The sequence below is a fragment of the Cricetulus griseus genome, chromosome 5 (assembly GCF_003668045.3).
Source record: "Cricetulus griseus strain 17A/GY chromosome 5, alternate assembly CriGri-PICRH-1.0, whole genome shotgun sequence".
Classification (NCBI taxonomy): Eukaryota; Metazoa; Chordata; class Mammalia; order Rodentia; family Cricetidae; genus Cricetulus; species Cricetulus griseus.
This window is the reverse complement of record NC_048598.1, coordinates 13606430-13625000: the sequence shown is the minus strand read 5'-3', so window position 1 is coordinate 13625000 and position 18571 is coordinate 13606430. Positions and strand designations below refer to the sequence as shown.

The window sequence follows — 18571 nt, the reverse complement described above, 5'->3', positions numbered from 1 at the left end:
CATAGAATGAACAAAATGTGTCTTGAACTTTTTTTTTTGTTTTTTTGTTTTTTGGGGTTTTTGTTGTTGTTGTTGTTTTGCATTTTTTTCTCTTTTTATTATTATTATTAATTCAAGTTAGGGAACAGGCTTGTTTCACATGTAAGTCCCCTCTCCCTCTCCCTTCCCTCACCCCCATTCCTTCTACCCCACCTCCAACCTACCCCCCCACCCCATCCACCCATGTCTTGAACTTTTAAAACATCAAGGCCAAATGTATATAAATACCTGATAAGCAAATAAAATATGATGCCTTTGATAGCAAAATGCAATGTGTTGGTTTGGTAGGTGTTAGACACAGTGTCAAATGGATTTAAAAACTAGTTAAGGGGCCTGGAGAGAGGCTCAATGATTAAGAGCACTGACCGATCTTCCAGAAGACCTGGTTTCAACCCAGTACCCACAGGGCAGCGCATACCTGTCTGAAACTCCAATATCTGACACCCTCCCACAGACATACATGCAGACAAAACACCAGTGCATATAAATTAAAAATAAATAAATTGGGTTTTAAAAAACTAGGTAAGTTGTTAGGCTTTAACAAAGCTGTGTTACTATAATAGTCTGGGTAAGTTGCAAATATAACCAAAAGTTTGGTCTTTATCACTGGAGGTGTCTTGACCCAGCTCTAACCATGGCTGCTTTCCAGGCATATCTCCTAGGACTGATTTACAGTCTTTTCTACTTCTGATCAATTAGAACAAAGAACACAGGACAAATAAAAGACATGACATCCTTAAATATGTAAAAAAAAAAAAAATTTACACCCACATTTCTCTTCCTTAGTCCTAACAGCCCTAGTTTATTGTTGTCATTTATGTGATGTAGCTCATTTCTTTCCCCTTCAAGTCATCTCCTCGAAGTCTTCATTTTGTCTGTCTGGTTTTATAGTTGTTGTTTGGGTGGGCTTTTGCCTTCTGTTTTTCTGATAATGAAAACTGAACCCAGGACTTTGTATTCCTGTGCTGACTTAAAGAACATAGTCCACAGCTGAAGAAGTATTAAGATCCAACATTTATTGAGTATTTACTATGTATCAGGTGCTGTACTAAGCATTTCATGTGTATTATTACTTAGATTTAACTTTTTTTTCTGACCCATGAAGTCTAGAAGTAGTTCACTACATCTTTTTTCCTGCCTAGCTAAACTGAAATTATATTATAGTTCAAATACAGCAGAAGCAAGTGTTTCACTTCCTTTCTAGAATATAAAATTTGAGGCTTTAACCTTTTTTTAAAGTGTGTGTGTGTGTGTGTGTGTGTGTGTGTGTGTGTGTGTGTGTGTGTACACAACTTGTGAGAGTCAGTTCTTTCCTTCCACCATGTGCTGACCTGTGAACTCAGGTCAGCAGGCTTAGCAGCAAATGTCTTTACCTGTTGAGCCCCATTGCCAGACCGAGGGCTTTTTTACCTTTGTTATCAGGAAGTTTGCTTGTTAACAAATTCCATGTTGAATATTATTGAATCTTTTTGAGTATTTAAGTATGTTCTAGCTTTTTATAAATGCATTTAGTATTGCAAATGTTCACTTTTATTTAATGAAGCTATAATTCATCTTTTTTTTTTTTTTTTAATGTAGAAATTTACGGCAACAATGTCAACACCAGATAAGAAAGCATCACAGAAGATTGGTTTTCGATTACGGAACCTACTCAAGCTTCCCAAAGCACATAAATGGTGCATATATGAGTGGTTCTATTCAAATATAGACAAGTAGGTATCACTGCTTGTATCATTAATGTTGCTTGAACTGAAAATTAACTTTTTCCAATTATAAGCTGTCACGTCTTCTGTAAGTCTACTTTGCTCTTTTTTAAAAAAAATATTTTTATTTACTATGTATTGTATGCATGCCTGCATGACTTTATATACACTATATGTGTGTCAGTGCCCGCAGAAGTCAGTGAGTGTAGGATCCCCTAGAGCCAGAGTAATAATTGGCGGTTGTGAGCTGCTGTGTGTAGGAATTGAACCCAGGCCCTCTGCAAGAGCAGTATAGACTCTTAGCTACTGACCTGGCTCTCTAGCCACCCCATCTCACCCCTTTTTTTCTTCCTTTGAATCCTTTGTTTTAGGGACAAGGACAAGGTCTTAACGTTGCTCAGACTTGTCTTGACTTCTTGGGTTCAAATGATTGTTTTAAAGCTCTGACTGCCTGGTAGAGTTGACTGGAGATCTGCTCACCTCCCCTCATGACTTCAGTTGGTCCTCTTCCTGGGTCTCTAAAGTAGCTGAGTACAAGGGTGTGCCACCATGCCCAGTGTAGAGTCCATTTCTCTATTCCTTATTCCAGTTTACTTCATTCCTATTTCTATTAGTTTTCCCTGTAAGAAGTTACACATTTTGTGAGAAGTTTTAAATGAAAGCATAATTTCCATATCATAACTAGCCACTACCACAGAATGAAGAGACCCTACATCAAAACACCATCACCTGCAAACAGTGAGATTTGTTTTACAAAGCTGGAGAAATGGACACATCATTTGTAGGAGAGTCATCATTTCATTTACAGCCAGTATTTAGACACTTTATACAGGAATTTTGAGTGGCACATCAAGATTGGCTGAAATCCAAGTACTACACAGTAGGTTTATTGAAGAACACCTCTGACTCTCATCCGTCTCTGTGCCCGTTCGTTATGGGTGGTTGCTTGGTTGGCTATTGATCTGCGTTTCCCTTCTGTCCTCCAAAAACAGTTGCTTGCTCAGAAGCTTGTGGAGTTCGTGGGTATTCACAAGTATGCGTCATTGTTAAAACCTGAACTTTCATCTTTCAAACACATGAGTAGAATTTTTTGATGGACTTGGTGAGATTATTTTGGGAGTGACCAAAACTACCCAATCCTCTAGAGTGCTCCAGTGTTCTAAGACTTGGTTAATCCCAAAGAGGACAGGGCTCCTTGGCTTTTCCTTTGGGGCAAAGATACTTTGTGGTTAATATTGTTTGTCTTTATCAAATGTAATGCTGGAACCAGAGGATAGTCCCAGATGGAGATCTGAGCAAACTACCCCGTCTCCTGTAACCTCTGATCTAGATGGATTTCCTGAATGACTTAACACTTTAGATAGTTTTCAACCCTTTGAATTTCACCTACATACGATTTAGAAGTAGAAATCTGGCCCATTGTGATTAGTATGATCTAAAAATCAGAATGTGAGTTTTGCTTTTTGAGGCAGGGTTTCATGTAATCCAGGTTGGTCTGGAGCTTGCTTTGTCACTGTGTAGCTACAAATAGTGATGTAGCTGAGGCTGTTCTTGAGCTTTTGATTCTCCTGCCTTTTCTTCCCAAGTGCTGGAATTAAAGGCATGGACACTATACCCAGCTTTGAAAGGTATATTTTAGATTTTGTTTAAGAAAGTAATACATTAAGTATTAACCTATAAAATAAAATCATTCTGTTTTACAGGCCACTTTTTGAAGGTGATAATGACTTCTGTGTATGTCTAAAGGAATCTTTTCCTAATTTGAAAACACGAAAATTAACAAGAGTAGAATGGGGAAAAATCAGGCGACTAATGGGAAAACCACGGAGGTAAAAATAACTTTTTTTGTTTAAAGTTAATAAATAATTAATAGTATTATTATCATTACCTTGGCTCTTTCCTTTTCTGAGACAGGTCTCACTATGTAGCTCTGGCTTACCTGGAACTCACTGTACAGACTAGACTGGTCTTGAACGTACAAAGATCCATCTGCCTTTGCCTCCCAAGTGCTGGGACTGAAGACATGCTCAACCACATGCAGTACCTTAACTTTTTAAATCTTCAAATGACTAGTACCAAAGCATAACTTTTCAGAATAATTGATTATATGTTAAATATATCATATTAATGAACTTTAATATAAGAGCTTTGTATACTTAGAATAAAATATACAATTTTTCTGATCACAGATTTTTAACATATTACTGTTTTGAAAAAAAAAAAATATGTATACAGTGTTCTCCCTGCATGTGTGCTTACACTCCAGAAGAGGGCATCCGATTTCATTATAGATGGTTGTGAACCACCATGGGGTTGCTGGGAATTAAACTCAGGCCCTATCTGGAAGAGCAGTCAGTGATCTTAACTTTGAGCCATCTCTCCAGCCCCAGTGTTCCTTACTTAATGTCCATCCCTCCTCCCAATGCTATCTACCTATCTATCCATCCGTCCGTCTGTCTATCTGCAGAGTCTCATGTATCCCTGCCTGGCCTCAGACTCAAACTGGTGTGTCTAACCAAACATAACCTTGAACTTTTCATCCTTCTGCCTCTTCCTTCTAAGTGTTGGTAATAGAGGTATGAAATGTTAGACCCAATTTTGTTAATGTGGTACTGGAGATCAAATCCAGGAATTTGTACATGCTGGTCAGGCACTGTACTAACTGAGCCATGTTCCAAGTCTACCCCCAAAAGATGTTTACTTGTCCTGGAAAATATTTAAGGAAGCTATAAGGGCTTATGTATATTTCTCACATTTATTGACTTTGTGTGTGTGTGGTGTACGCTTAAGAAGTCAAGTTATAATACAAATTATTAATATAATAAACTTTCAGAAATACCCTAATTTCAGCACTCAAGTGAGGGGCAAGAGCGATGGTTCGGTGTTGAGAGCACTTGCAGAAGACCCGGATTTGATGACAGCTTATAACAGTCTGTAACTCCAGTTCCAGAGCATGTGTTACCTCCTCTTCTATAAACACACATATGTATACACCCATACATGTGTGTACACATGCATACACACATGCATGTGCACATACACACTTTAGGGAAAAAATCAGCTGGTCCAAGCCAGGAAGGTGGCTCAGCAGGAAAGGGACTTACTGCCAGTCCTGACAACCTGACTTCAGTCCTGGGGACCCAGATGGTGGAAGGAGAAACAGACCTCCATAAGCTGTGCTCTGATTTCCACTTGTACACCATGCTGTATCTGTGCTTGTGTGCATGCGCGCGCGCGCACACACACACACACACACACACACACACACTCAAATAAATAAATGAAAAAAAGTTTAAAGAATCAATGGTGAAATTGCATTTAGTCACAATATAAAAAGGAAGGGAAACAATGAAACTACCAGGAAGGAACTTAAAAGTAAATATATGATATACATGAACAAATATGAAGATTTAAATTAATCTGTAAATTAAAACAGCACTGTAAAAGTGTCAGTCCCCATTGGCCTCCATGCTTGAGATCAAACTTAGGTTTTAGAGCACATTAGACACATACAAGGTGCTCTGCATTGATATGCATGCCAAGCCCGTCGACACAGTTGTTTTTATAATGAGTTAATCCTAAATTTTGTATATGTATAAAAGATGTGGTAGCAACCTCTAAATCCAAGGCTGGCATGGGTTATATAGTGAGCTCCAAGCCAGCGTGGGTAACAGTGAAAACCCTGTCTCCCATCCTCCGGACCCCTCCCCCAAATTTTATTTGCTATGGGAGAAATCAAGTAAAGAAAGTCTAAAAAAACAAAAAAAATGAAGGACATTTATCAGGTATCAGCTGAAGTATTAGAATAGTCATTAAGATTGACAGCACCACCGGAGGCTTGAGTGTGTTGAGCCCAACTGCAGATCTAAGAGGATGCTGGCTATTAAGAGATGCAAGCATTTTGAACTGGGAGGCGATAAAGAAAGGGCCAGGTGATCCAGTTCTAAGCTGCTTTTGGTATGGAGACAATAAAATCACAATAAAAGAAACTCATCTCAAAAAAAAAAAAAAAGATTGACAGCACCTGCCTTGAACTCAGAGATCCACCTGCCTCTGCCTCAGCATGCCGGGATTAAAGTTGTGCACCGCCACACCCAGCCTCACCCTATTCTCTGAGACTCCAAATAGTTCGTTCTAGGATCCTATCTCACTAAGTTAGAGTTAAAGGCAAGCTTCCATACCCAACTAGCATTCACACAGGTACTGGGGGTTCAAACTCCAGTCTTGCTTGCATAATAAGTATTTTAACCACTGAGCTATCTCCCCAGGCTCCCAAAACTTACCTGATTATACACTTCAAACACAATTTATTATATTTATAGTGCATATGTTTGAATTGCAGGTGTGTACTTGTACTGCCTGGCCTGGCTTGGTTTATATGATGTCTGTAATTTATTCTAGATGTTCTTCTGCATTTTTTGAGGAAGAGAGATCAGCATTAAAACAGAAACGGCAGAAAATCCGGCTATTACAACAAAGGAAAGTTGCAGATGTCTCACAATTCAAAGATCTCCCAGATGAAATTCCTCTACCCCTGGTTATTGGAACCAAAGTTACAGGTAAGTGAAAACTAGGTTGTTAGGAATCACTTGAAAGTTGTAGCCAAGATTGCATCTATTACAAGTTTAGTAACTATAACTCTGGTTCTGTAGCAATTCACTATAGTAAAGAAATATTAATGGGCTGAAGAGCTGGCTCAGTGGTTAAAAGCACTTGCAGCTTTTGCAAAGGTGTTGGGTTCAGTTCCCAGTATCTTCACAGCAGCTCACAACCTGTCCAGGGGGATCTGTTGCCCACTTCCGGCCTGTGAACGCAACCAGGCATGCATGTGATACACATAGAGGCATGTAGACAAACACTCCTACACATAAAATAAAAGTAAGTGCATTAAAAACTATATATTAGTTCAGTAGTGTCCACCACAGTATGAACTAAAGTAGCCAGGCATAGTGGCAAAGTCCCATAACCCCAGCTCCATGGAAACCTGAGGTCAGTCTGGCCTACCTACATAGCAAGACAGTGTCTCAAATAGGAAAGGGTTGGGGATATAGTTTACTGGGAAGTACTTCTCTAGCATGTATGCTTATGTTTAATGCCGTCAGAGTCCAGAAGAGAATGTTGGATCCCTTGAGACTAAAGTCATAGACAGTTGTTAGCCGCTATGTAGGTGCTGGGAACCAAACCTGGATCTTCTCCAAGAGCAACAGGTGATCTTAACCACTGAGCCATCTCTCATTTATTTTTATTCTTTGATAATTTTATACATGCATACAGTATATTTTATTACATTCACACATATTCACTGTTCCTTGCTGTGTATGTTTTCCTGAGTTAGAATCATATTTCATAGTTAATATATCTAGTAATTTTTGGTTGAAAACATGATACTGCCGGGCATTGGTGGTGCACGCCTTTGATCCCAGCACTCAGGAGGCAGAGGCAGGTGGATCTCTGTGAGTTTCGAGACTAGCCTGGTCTACAAGAGCTAGTTCCAGGACAGCCTCCAAAGCCACAGAGATACCCTGTCTCAAAAAACCAAAAAAGAAAAAAGAAAACATGATACTATGGTAAATCTATACTGTTGTTTTACAGTGTGGTTAAATTTGCTATAGTAGTTTGCCTTTGCAATCACTGGCCTGTCTTCTCCATTTTCTTTCTTTCTTTTATTATTATTTAATGTATATGATTCTTTTGCCTTCATGTGTGTCTGTGCACCAAGTGTGAGCAGTGTCCTCAGAAGTAGAAGAGAGCATCAGATCCCCTGGAACTGGAGTTAAGGATGGTTGTGAGCAGTCATGTGAAGATCTGGCAGCTAAACTTGGGTCCTCTAGAATCAGTGCTTTTAACCGTTGAGCCATCTTTCTAGTATTTTGTCGTCTCCAATTTTTTAATGCTTATTTTTAATCTAATTCCCAATGTGTGACTGCTGTTTCTATATAGTTCAGTGGTGAGCCTGTGGACAGAGGTTTGAAAGACCTCACACTGATTTGTGCAAAGTTGTTGCTAGTTTTCAAGTCTTTAACTTTTGCTTTCTGCAGGCTCTGTTGGTTCTTTGCTGCTCATTTGCATAGCTTCCCAGTCAGCTAGAGATGAATGAGAACTTATTTCAGTCTTTATGTCTCCCTAGTTTCTGGAGAAGTGGCTCAGCAGTTAAGAGCACTGACTGCTTTTCCAGAGGACCCGGTTTCAATTCCCAGCGACCTCATGACAGCTCACAACTGTCTGTATCCCCTGTTGTTAGGGGATCTGACACCCTCACACAGACAAACATGCAGGCAAAACACCAATGCACATAAAATAAATAAATAAATTATAAAATAAAGTTGAAAATAAACTACTCCTAATGTGTCACTTAAAAGTGTGATATCCAGGGGCTGGAGAGATGGCTCAGAGGTTAAGAGCACTGACTGCTCTTCCAGAGGTCCTGAGTTCAATTCCCAGCAACCACATGGTGGCTCACAACCATCTGTTATGAGATCTGGTGCCCTCTTCTGGTGTGCAGATATACATGGAAGCAGAATGTTGTATACATAATAAATAAATAAAATCTTAAAAAAAAAAAAAAAGTGTGATATCCAGCCAGGAGTGGTGGCTCACACTTATAATCTTAGCAGAGGCAAGTAGATCTCTGTGAATTCCAGGCCAGCCTGGTCTAGTTCCATACAACCAGAGCTACATAGAGAAACCCTGTCTCAAAACAAACAAAAAGTATGATATCCAGAGTTATTTTGTTACTTTTTTAGGGTTCACACTTTAAATTGTGATCTTTATTTAGTCTGTTTGGTAGCTATATGACTTCATTTATGTATCAAATTAGGAATTGACTTGTTTTTGTGTAAAAAGCTTTGTTAATGCTCTAATCCTAAAATAAAATACACTGTCATGTTAAAACTAGTAGATAGTGACACTCTATTTTTTATGGTTTAAACTACATGCTTAGAACAGTTTGACAATTCTTTGCATGTACTAATGTTACAATGCTTTTGTTTCTTTTCTTAGCACGATTGCGTGGTGTTCACGATGGCCTGTTCACTGGCCAGATAGACGCTGTGGACACTCTGAATGCTACTTACAGAGTCACTTTCGATAGGACAGGGCTTGGGACCCACACCATTCCTGACTATGAAGTTCTTGTGAGTAATATTTTATTAAACTTAAATAAAATGTTTTTATAGTATATTTGTGTTTTGTGCCTTTTAATTATTGTAGTATTTTCTTATAAATTGTCTTTTATGAGAGAATCAAGGTTTCAATTCAAAGACATGCTTAGGGTTTCCCAATCCTCTTCTCTAGAGAGAAGAGCCCAAAGCTAGGATTCTCCTTTGTGCTTTAGCCACACAGTACCTTACTATAGTGGAATCACTGTTTGTGACTAAATAATCTTGGAATCTACCCATTTTCATTCTAGCCACTAGGTCCTAAATTTAAACTATAAAGTAACCTTCAAGGGTTTTTCTTCTATGTTATTCTCACATGTATGTAGAATAAATGCCTTCATTTTTAAAAATTAAATTTTATTTCTTTGTGTGTGTGTGTTACTTGTGCTCACACATACCACACAACACTTGTTTGGAGGTCATAGCACAATTTGTGGGAGTCAATGCTGTCCTTCTACTATTTGGGTCCCAGGAGTTTAACTGAGGTCCATCAGGCTTGGTGGCAGATATCTGGACCACTGAGCAGCCCAGTACCTTCATTTTTGCATGATAAAATTGCCATAATGTTCATCAGCTTATTCAAGACTCTGAAGCTGGGTTTTGTTTGTCAGGCAAATGGAGACTAGAATCTTGGTCTTTTGATGTTCTAACACACATAATAGCCTGTTGAGGTACTTACCAGTCTTCATTTTGTAATGTTGTTGAAATTGTGTGTGTGTGTGTGTGTGTGTGTGTGTGTGTGTGTGTGTGTGTGTGTGTGTGTTCACATTCCCAAGTTTGGATTGAATTCAGGGCATGGTGATCACTGAACCACTGAGCTACATCCTTGGCCTTACATGCTTTTTTTAATAAATGAAATAACTGCCGGAGATACAGCTCAGTGGTAGTGCTTGCCTGCCATGTGAAAGGCCCTAAAGACTGCCAAATAAATAAATAAATAGTAAATAATTAATAAATTAATTATAGCTGCAATCTGGGCTGGTAAGATGCTATATCTCAAGTTGATATACAATATTTACAAATTCTCCAAGTTTTATGGATTATCCTCTTTTCCCAAAGAGTAACGAACCTCATGAGACAATGCCAATTGCTGCCTTTGGACAAAAACAGCGGCCTTCTCGGTTTTTTATGACCCCTCCACGGTTACATTATACCCCTCCTCTGCAGTCACCAATTACAGTAAGTAATATAGAAATGCCCTTAGCAATGTAACTATTGCAAATATGAACTGTTGTCATGAAGCGTACATCACAACTACGTCAGGACTTGGGTGCTGCCTGTATCTATATTATTTTAATTGATTGGCAGATATTTAAATAGTTGCTTCAATTCTGGAAATATTTTGTTATTGGATTTAATGTAATTTTAATTAAACAGAATGTTCACTTTATCTAAAGATACTGTCAATGATTAGATGATTCCTTCTGTCCCACAGGATAGTGATCCTTTATTAGGACAGTCACCCTGGAGAAGTAAAATTTCTGGCTCTGACACGGAGACATTAGGAGGCTTTCCAGTGGAATTCCTTATCCAGGTGGTGAGTCAAGACTTGTCCCTTGCAACAATCTGTGAAGAAATACCCAAGGAGAACTGTAAGCCAAGGGAGCCTCAGCATGCATTTTCCCACTGTCTGCTGTACCAATAGCATTATTGGTGCTTAAGTATTTTATTTTTTGTGGATGTTTTTGGGTGTGGGGGCAGGGGGTGGGGCAGTTTTAGGTTCATAACCAAGAGGACTGTAAAGATACCCCTGTGCCCCCCACCTTACCCATGATTAATGAGCTTAGCTTTACCAAAGTGGTACATTTGTTACAGTGAGCCTCTATTGTTATCATCGTCACCTAAAACTATATTGTAGTGAGGGTTCCCTCTTGGTTTTGAGTATTTTAAGAGTTTGGACAAACTCTTTTTGTTGCTAATTGCTATGCTGTAACTAGTTTCTCTGTATTGAAAAAACAAAAGGAAACAAATTGATGAAGGAACATACATGGTTTTATTTATACTTTGGGCAAACCTGGGAAACACTCCTACTTTCTTTCTGCCCTTCCTGATGCAGTGTTACAGTTCTGTAGAAAAGAAGGAACTAGCCAGGAAGTGGAGGTGCACGCCTTTAATCCCAGCACTCAGGAAGCAGAGGCAGGAGACTCTGTATGTTCGAAGACAGCAGAGATACACAGAAAAACCCTATCTTGAGAAAAACAAAACAGAACAAAGAAGCAAACAAGAAGACAGAAAAGATGAAACTAAAGCCAGAGGAAATGTTCTTGGTAATTTTACTGTGAGATCAGCCGTCATAGCTGTGTACAGTTTCTTCCCCTGCCTGGCCCACTGGAACCAGGTCTTCTTAGGCTTTCCCTTTCTCCAGCATGCTGATTCCTGTGGGAGTTTTGACTTTCCACTGTTTTATGGTCTCTAGTTTAGTGTCTGGTAGGCAAGGGGAGGGGGACAAGAATCTCCCTGAAATATTTGAAACTGCCAGGGCTTTATCCCCCAAGCTCAGCATAGGACGACAGTGGTACCCCTATCCCCAGCTCAGGCTTAAGGGATTTGGGGTGTTGTGCCTGTGCCTGAAAGAAATGGTGAGCAGAATATGCGTTTATGTTTCTCCTGTGTCTTCTGATAGTTTGACATCTCATGTCCTTATAGCCCTGAATGATAGGGTATTGGATGGATGTGCTGCTGTGTGTCCATTCACTCACTAAAAACGTCTTGATTGCTTCCAGGTTTTGGCAATTGTAAATTATGATTCTGCCCTAAAGATCTATGTGTAGATGGAAGTTTCAAGTTCCATTCTCTGAGCCTCAGACAGGCTTTATTTGTACAAGCAAGATGTCACCACATCTATGTGTAGGTTTTTCTGTAGCTATATTAAGTAAGTTGGTAATGGGATCTAGAGGTTTGGTTAGGTTTGTGGCTCCCCCTCACATAAATCCTTTGGTTGTTTTGTATGAATGTTGTACTTTTTTTTTTTTTCTGAAGTCCACATGTATTGTAGGCTGGGCTGGAATTTGTCGTGTAGCCAAGAATGACCTTGATCTTACGGTCCCCACTTCCACACTACTGGGATTGCAGACTACAATGCCTGATGTATGTGATGCTGGGACTTTAACCCATGAACACTAGGAAAGCACTTTACCTATTGGGCAACATCCCCAGCTCTTGGTTGGGTGTTGTACTTTATAGTTAATTTTATGTTCCACTGATAGGTCTATGGTATTTCATTTGTTGGCTATCACTGATGAGTAATTTCATTCATTCATTATATTGTTGTTAGGTCTCAAACCCCAGGACAGATGGGTAACTGAGATGCCCACTAACATCAAAGTGGACCTGGCCACCAGGTTCTCCCAGCACCCCTTAGTCCTTCCCTGTTATGGGGTATGCCAGCCAGAAGGACTCTGTAACAGGTAGGAACTGAGGGATGCAGGGAGAACCGGGTGGCCAGGTCCACTTTGGTGTGTTAAATAGGCACCTTGACTGTTTGTCCCAGGGTTTGCGACTGAACAAGTGCAAACATGGGGTCTGGAGAAAAGGTTCAGAGGTTAAGAGCACTGACTGCTTCCGCAGAGGACCCAAGTTCAATTCCCAGTACCGACATGGAGACTCACAGCCATCTGTAACTCCACTTCCAGTGGTTCTAACATCCTTTCTGGCCTCTGCAGCCACTGCCTGCATGCAGGACATACATACAGGCAGAACACTGATACACATAAAATAATAAAAAAGTATTAAAAAGAAATGAACAGATGTTTATTTTAAAAGATTGTTGAGATGGTCATTTCATTCTGTTTTTCTTTCTTTGCTTGTTATCTAAAATAATTGTATAAAGAAAAGCTACATCAGGCATGCAGTTACATGACTGCAACTCCCTGCACTCAGGAGACAGAGGCATCACTGAAAATTTGGAGCCAGTCTAGTTTACCCAACAGGTTCCAGGCCAGCCCAGGCTATATGGCAAGACCATACCTTGAAAGAGGGGAAGGATAGAATACAGGAAGGCTTTACCCTAATATGTTGCTTAATGGTAAAATTTGCATAGAAACACAAATAAGTGTTTGATGTTTTCTCTTTGCTTCCTGGTTCACAAAATGAGTTTGGCAATTGTAGGGTGAAATGCTGACCACGCCCGCTTGAGGGCTGGCACAGGTGACGTTGACCACATGCACTTGGGCATGGTCAGATTGATGCAGCAAGGCTTTAAATATGAGGCACGAACGCACGCAGGCAGGCAGGCAGGCATTTGGCTCTCTGTTCCCTCTCTGGCCTGGCTGAACATCAGTGTCACCTGTGCCATCCCTCAAGCGGGTGTGGTCAGCATTTCCCCCTACAGGTGATTTAAAATCATCTAGTTCCAGGGGATCTGACACTCTGTTCTGGCCTTCCTGGGTACCAGGCATGCCCATGGTACACAGGTGTAAGTGCCACAGTAGTAGAGCAACTGAAGACCATAGCACTGCGTACTTAAGCTGCTTAATTTTTTTAAAAAATATCACTGTGAACTTACAGACTTTTATTTCCTTATTGACTTGCATAGTTATTTACTTATTTTTGGTTTTTACAGACAGGGTTTCTCTGTGTAACAGCTCTGGCTGTCCTAGAACTAGCTCTGTAGACCAAAAAGTGTAACTTCAAGAAATTTCGTATTTTCCTTCTTAGTTTTTGTTCCGATTGACTTTTTTACAAAACTTACACCATTTTATGTATTCTGCCAGTGTATAAAATAGTCACTTTTGTGAAGTAGAAACCCATGTAAATACAGAGAAGTAGTAGGTGTAAAGGGCTGCAGAGAGTAGGGTTAGGAAGCCTTGTACAGGCTTCGTGTGTAGTTCTCTTGACTACTTTCTGGGTCAGGCAAAGAGGTTTGGGAAATGTCTGAAAGACTTGACTACAGAAAGGAGTAGACATTGGGTCTGAAGGATTTGTACCTACTGTCTCCCTGCAGTCATGTTGAGCCTTCTATAGACAGATTATTTCAAATCTTCATCTTGCCTGGAAAACCTTCACACAGTTGAGCCTGGCAGCTGGAGCTTTTTGACTGCTTTCATTGTAGCAGAGACACCTGGGGAAACCAGATAGGGACACTGCTGGGGCCTGACCCACTAATCTGTCCTAGGTGAGCAGGTGCTGGTCCACAGAACCAGAGGGACAGGTAGTGGGACTCTGAACTTTGTACCTAAATTTCCCAGATTAACCCCTCAATCCTTTTTTCCATATCCTGATTACAGTAGACTTAAGATTATTTATCATTACATTTTTATTTATTTTGTGTGGGCTAGAGGGATGGGTAGATGAGGACACCATGTGTCACAGTGCAAATAACTTTAGGAAGTCGGTTCTCTCATTCCACCATATGGGTTCCGGGGATTGAGCTCTGGTCAGCAGGTTTGATAGCAAGCACCTTTACCCACTGAGTCATCCCAGTAGCCCGATTATTTTAACTCTCACATAGCCACGTGGCTGTGCACATGCGCAGAAGACCCGCGCGTGTGACGGGGCCCAGCCTCATTTTGCATTGCTGTCATTTTGTGTTGTTACTCGTTCTCTCTTCCCTCCCTTCCTCCTTCATCAATGACTTATAGGGAATTGGCACACGAGCATGGTCTAGCTTCTAAGTCAGAAGGCAACTTTGAAGAGTTAATTCCTTGCCAGGTGATGGCACACACCTTTAATCCCAGCATTCAGGAGGCAGAGACGGGCAGATCTCTGAGTTTGAGGCCGGCCTAGTCTACATAATGAGTTCTAGCCAAAGCTACACAGAGAAACCCTGTTTTGAAAACAAAAAACAAATAACTTAGTTCTCTCCCTCCACCATGTGAGTACAGGGTATCAAACTCAGGTGGTCAGGCTTGGTAGTATATCTCACCACCTCTAAATACAGTAGATTTTTAAAGTCATATTTTTCTTGTTGTTTATGTTTCAAAATAGGGTTTCTCTGTAGCTTTGGAGCATGTCCTGGAACTCACTCATAGACCAGACTGGCCTTGAACTCACAGAGATCTGCCTGCCTCTGCCTCCCAAGTGCTGGGATTAAAGGTGTGCGCCAGCACTGCCCAGGTCATATTTCTTTCATAAGTCAGGGTGTCATTATGTAGATGAGGCTGCCCTGGGACTTGTTATGGAGCCTCAGATGGCCTAAACGTGTGGCCCTCCTGCTTCAGCATCCTGAGTGCTGAAATCGAATGTGTATCCTAAGCTTGCTATTCACATGTGTAAAACAAAATGCTTTGTCATGATTATATTGAGACTAAACTGTACCATTAGAACATATTAGTGAAAACTGGAAATTTGATACACCTAAATGTCCCTATTTATTCCAAAACATTTCTCTTTTGTCTACAGACTAAATTATCAAAAATTCTCATGATTAAAAAAGAACATATCAAGAAATTAAGGGAAATGAACACAGAAGCAGAAAAACTGGTAAGGATTTATTTCCCTTTGTTTATGTGTCTAATTTTAAAGTAGTGAGGCCTTCTAATTTTTTTTTTTTTAAATACCTTCTGGAGGAAAAAAGCTTTGAGGCATCTTTGTTTTTGTTTGAGACCAGGCCTTGCTCTGTTTCCCTGGCTGGCCTGAAATGTACTATATAGACCAGGCTAGCTTCCAACTAGCCTCCTGCATTTGCCTCCTGGTGCTGGGACCACAGGCATGTGCCACCTCACCTGGCTTGCAATAAATATTACTTTAAATCATTATTTCATTTCACCTTTTCTTACTATATTCAATACATGTTAGCATTGTGAAGCAGTTCCTTACCTGTTAGACCACTGACTACACAGTTGTACAGGATTAATGAGTGGATTGGTTTTGTGGATGATTTACATGAATGTAGAATTCTTAGGACTAATTAATACATCTCACTAAGGAAGATTTAATGACAGCTTTTTAAAAGTGCTTCAGAAGAAAGTAGCTAAGTTGTCATGTTTAAGTTAATTTGACAAAGATTTTATTAATCAGATAAGTCCCAAAAGTTGAGTCAATTTTATTTGTAAGAAAAAATGAAGTGTTGGGTTTTTGTTTTAAGATTTATTTATTTATTTATTTATTATGTATAGAGTGTTCTGTCTGCATGTATCGATGCAGGTCAGAAGTGGGCACCTGATCTCATTACGGATGGTTGTGAGCCACCATGTGGTTGCTGGGAATTGAACTCAGGACCTCTGGAAGAACGGGCAGTGCTCTTAACCTCTGAGCCATCTCTCTAGCCAAAAAGTGTTGGGCTTTTTGAGATTGTCTGCCTGTGTCTGTGTGAGTCTATGCCATGTGCATATAGACATACCTGGAGTCCAGCACAGGTTGTCAGAGATACTGGAGCTGCCCAACATATGTGCTCAGAACTGACCCCAGGTCATTATTTACATAAAAATACTCTTTAAAAGTAACTCTTTAAAAATACTCTTTAAAAGCCAGGTGTTGGTGTCACACTCCTTTAATCCCAGCACTCAGGAGGCAGAGACAGGCGGATCTCTGTGAGTTCGAGACCATCCTGGTCTACAAGAGCTAGATCCAGGACAGCCTCCAAAGCCACAGAGAAACCCTGTCTTGAAAAACCAAAAAAAAAAAAAAAAAAAAAAAAAAGTAACTTTCATCAAGCCCAGGCTGGCCTCAAACTCAGATATTCATCTGCCTCTGCCTCAGAGTGCTGGAATTAAAAATATGAGCAACCACAGTCAGCAAGATTATTTTCTTATCAAGGCATTGAAAATACAACCTGGGATTGGGGTATAGCTCAGTGGGAACCTGGGTTCAAACCATAACAGAAATAGGTAGGTGGGTGGGTGGGTGGGTAGATTGGTGGGTTGGTGGGTGGGTGAGCAGGTGGATGTTCAGTCCCTAGCAGGTATAAATAAACAAACAAAACACAAACTTAGATTCATATATATAGGATAAAGTAAGGCAAGAGGTATTAAATTTTTATGGAATAGTATATGTTTCCAAAAAAAGAAAATCCTATTCACCCTCTTCTGTAATGAAAACGATAACACCTGAATTGTTCAAAAGACCAGGGACACAATCAATAAATACTCTGCTAATTGTACTGATTTTTTAGGCACTTCGAACTAAGAGTATCAAAGGTATAATCAAGTTTTTTGTTTTTTTTTTTTTTTTTCTTTCCTTTTCTGGGAACTTCAAGTAGAAAACACTGAACTAGCCAGGCCTTTAATCCTAGCTCTTGGGAGGCAGAGGCAGGTGGATCTCTGAGGACAAGGCCAGCCTGGTCTACAGTGTGAGTTCCAGAACTCCACAGAGAAACCCTGTCTTGAAAAAACAAAAAACAAAAACTCACTAAATGTCAGTTACTTCTAACCAGGTGTTTCAATACTAACTAGTAGTGATTTTTATCTACCCTAGCCTTATCTAGCCTCTACACTCACAAATATTTAATCTTTCTTTTCAGTGATTTAAGTTAAAAGCTTATGTTTATGTTTAATTTTACCAAATAATTTGAGTACTTCACTGTTTTTCACCTCAAAGGATTGGACATAGTACTTTATTCTTACAAAGAAAATTCATCTGTTACAGTTTCCTTTTAATCCAGAAAAAAAAAAAAAAATGGGCCGGGCGGTGGTGGCACACGCCTTTAGTCCCAGCACTTGGGAGGCAGAGGCAGGGATCTCTGTGAGTTTGAGGCCAGCCTGGTCTACAAGAGCTAGTTCCAGGACAGCCTCCAAAGCCACAGAGAAACCCTGTCTCGAAAAACAAAAAACAACAACAACAAAAAAATGTTTTGGAGTATGTGTGCGTGCGTGCGTGTGTTGTATGTCTGTTCATGTTGACATGTATGTGCACGTGCATATATGTGTACACATGTTTGGAGACCAGAGTCCAATGTGAGGTGTCTTGCTCACTCTCCACAATATTGTATGTCTGAAGATAGGGTCTGGTTTCTTGGTGAATCTGGAGCTCATGGGTCCAGGCTAATTCCAGGGATCTGCCTGTCTTTGCCCACCCAGTGTTGGTATTTCAAGACAGTGAGTGTGCTAGGGATACACATTCAGGTCCTAATGCTTGTGCAACAAGTTTTTTTACCAAGTGAGCCATCTTCCCAACCCCCAGAAAATTTGATGAAGTTTTTCAGAGTATGTATTTGAACTAGATTTTTTGGATCAAATTATACAGTACTGGTAAGTTAGTCAATGTTTGAGCTTGTTAACTTCAATATGTGTTTTCTATTTTAGACTACTGAAATACATCTTAAGCATATGGGGCTGGAGAGATGACTAAGTGGTTAAGAGCACTGGCTGCTCTTCCACAGGGTCTGGATTTGATTCCTAGCACCTACATGGGGCTTCAGAACCATCTGTAGCTCTGGTTTCAGGGGATCTGACACTCTTCTGGCCTTCCTGGGCACTAGGCATGCACATGGTTCACAGACGTACATGCCTCAGTAGTAGAGCAACTGAAGACTCTAGTAGCTGGGAAAACTGAATACCACAGTGCTGGAGGAAGTGATGATGATTTAGCCTCTACTTTATCCTATAGACAGAATGACTGCAGATTTAAACCTAGAAGTGCAAAGTGGAGCTATGAAAACTTAAGAGACTGGGTCGGGGCGTTGGTGGCGCACACTTTTAATCCCAGCACTCGGGAGGCAGAGGCAGGCAGATCTCTGTGAGTTCCAGACCAGCCTGGTCTATAGAGTGAGTTCCAGGACAACTGGAACTACATACA

At 40.2% G+C, this 18571-nt stretch overlaps 1 protein-coding gene across 6 annotated transcripts in view; it reads left to right on the top strand.

The window, feature by feature from the left end:
* The window catches only part of Lin9 (lin-9 DREAM MuvB core complex component), a 40918-nt gene that overhangs the window by 11883 nt on the left and 10464 nt on the right, over positions 1-18571 (top strand). For all 6 annotated transcript variants that reach the window (XM_027418836.2, XM_027418841.2, XM_027418837.2 and 3 more), the window contains 7 exons: positions 1618-1751; positions 3446-3571; positions 6144-6301; positions 8742-8875; positions 9959-10078; positions 10335-10436; positions 15239-15319. In XM_027418836.2, the coding sequence (XP_027274637.1) occupies positions 1618-1751; positions 3446-3571; positions 6144-6301; positions 8742-8875; positions 9959-10078; positions 10335-10436; positions 15239-15319 (855 nt within the window). The remainder of the gene's footprint in view (positions 1-1617; positions 1752-3445; positions 3572-6143; positions 6302-8741; positions 8876-9958; positions 10079-10334; positions 10437-15238; positions 15320-18571) is intronic.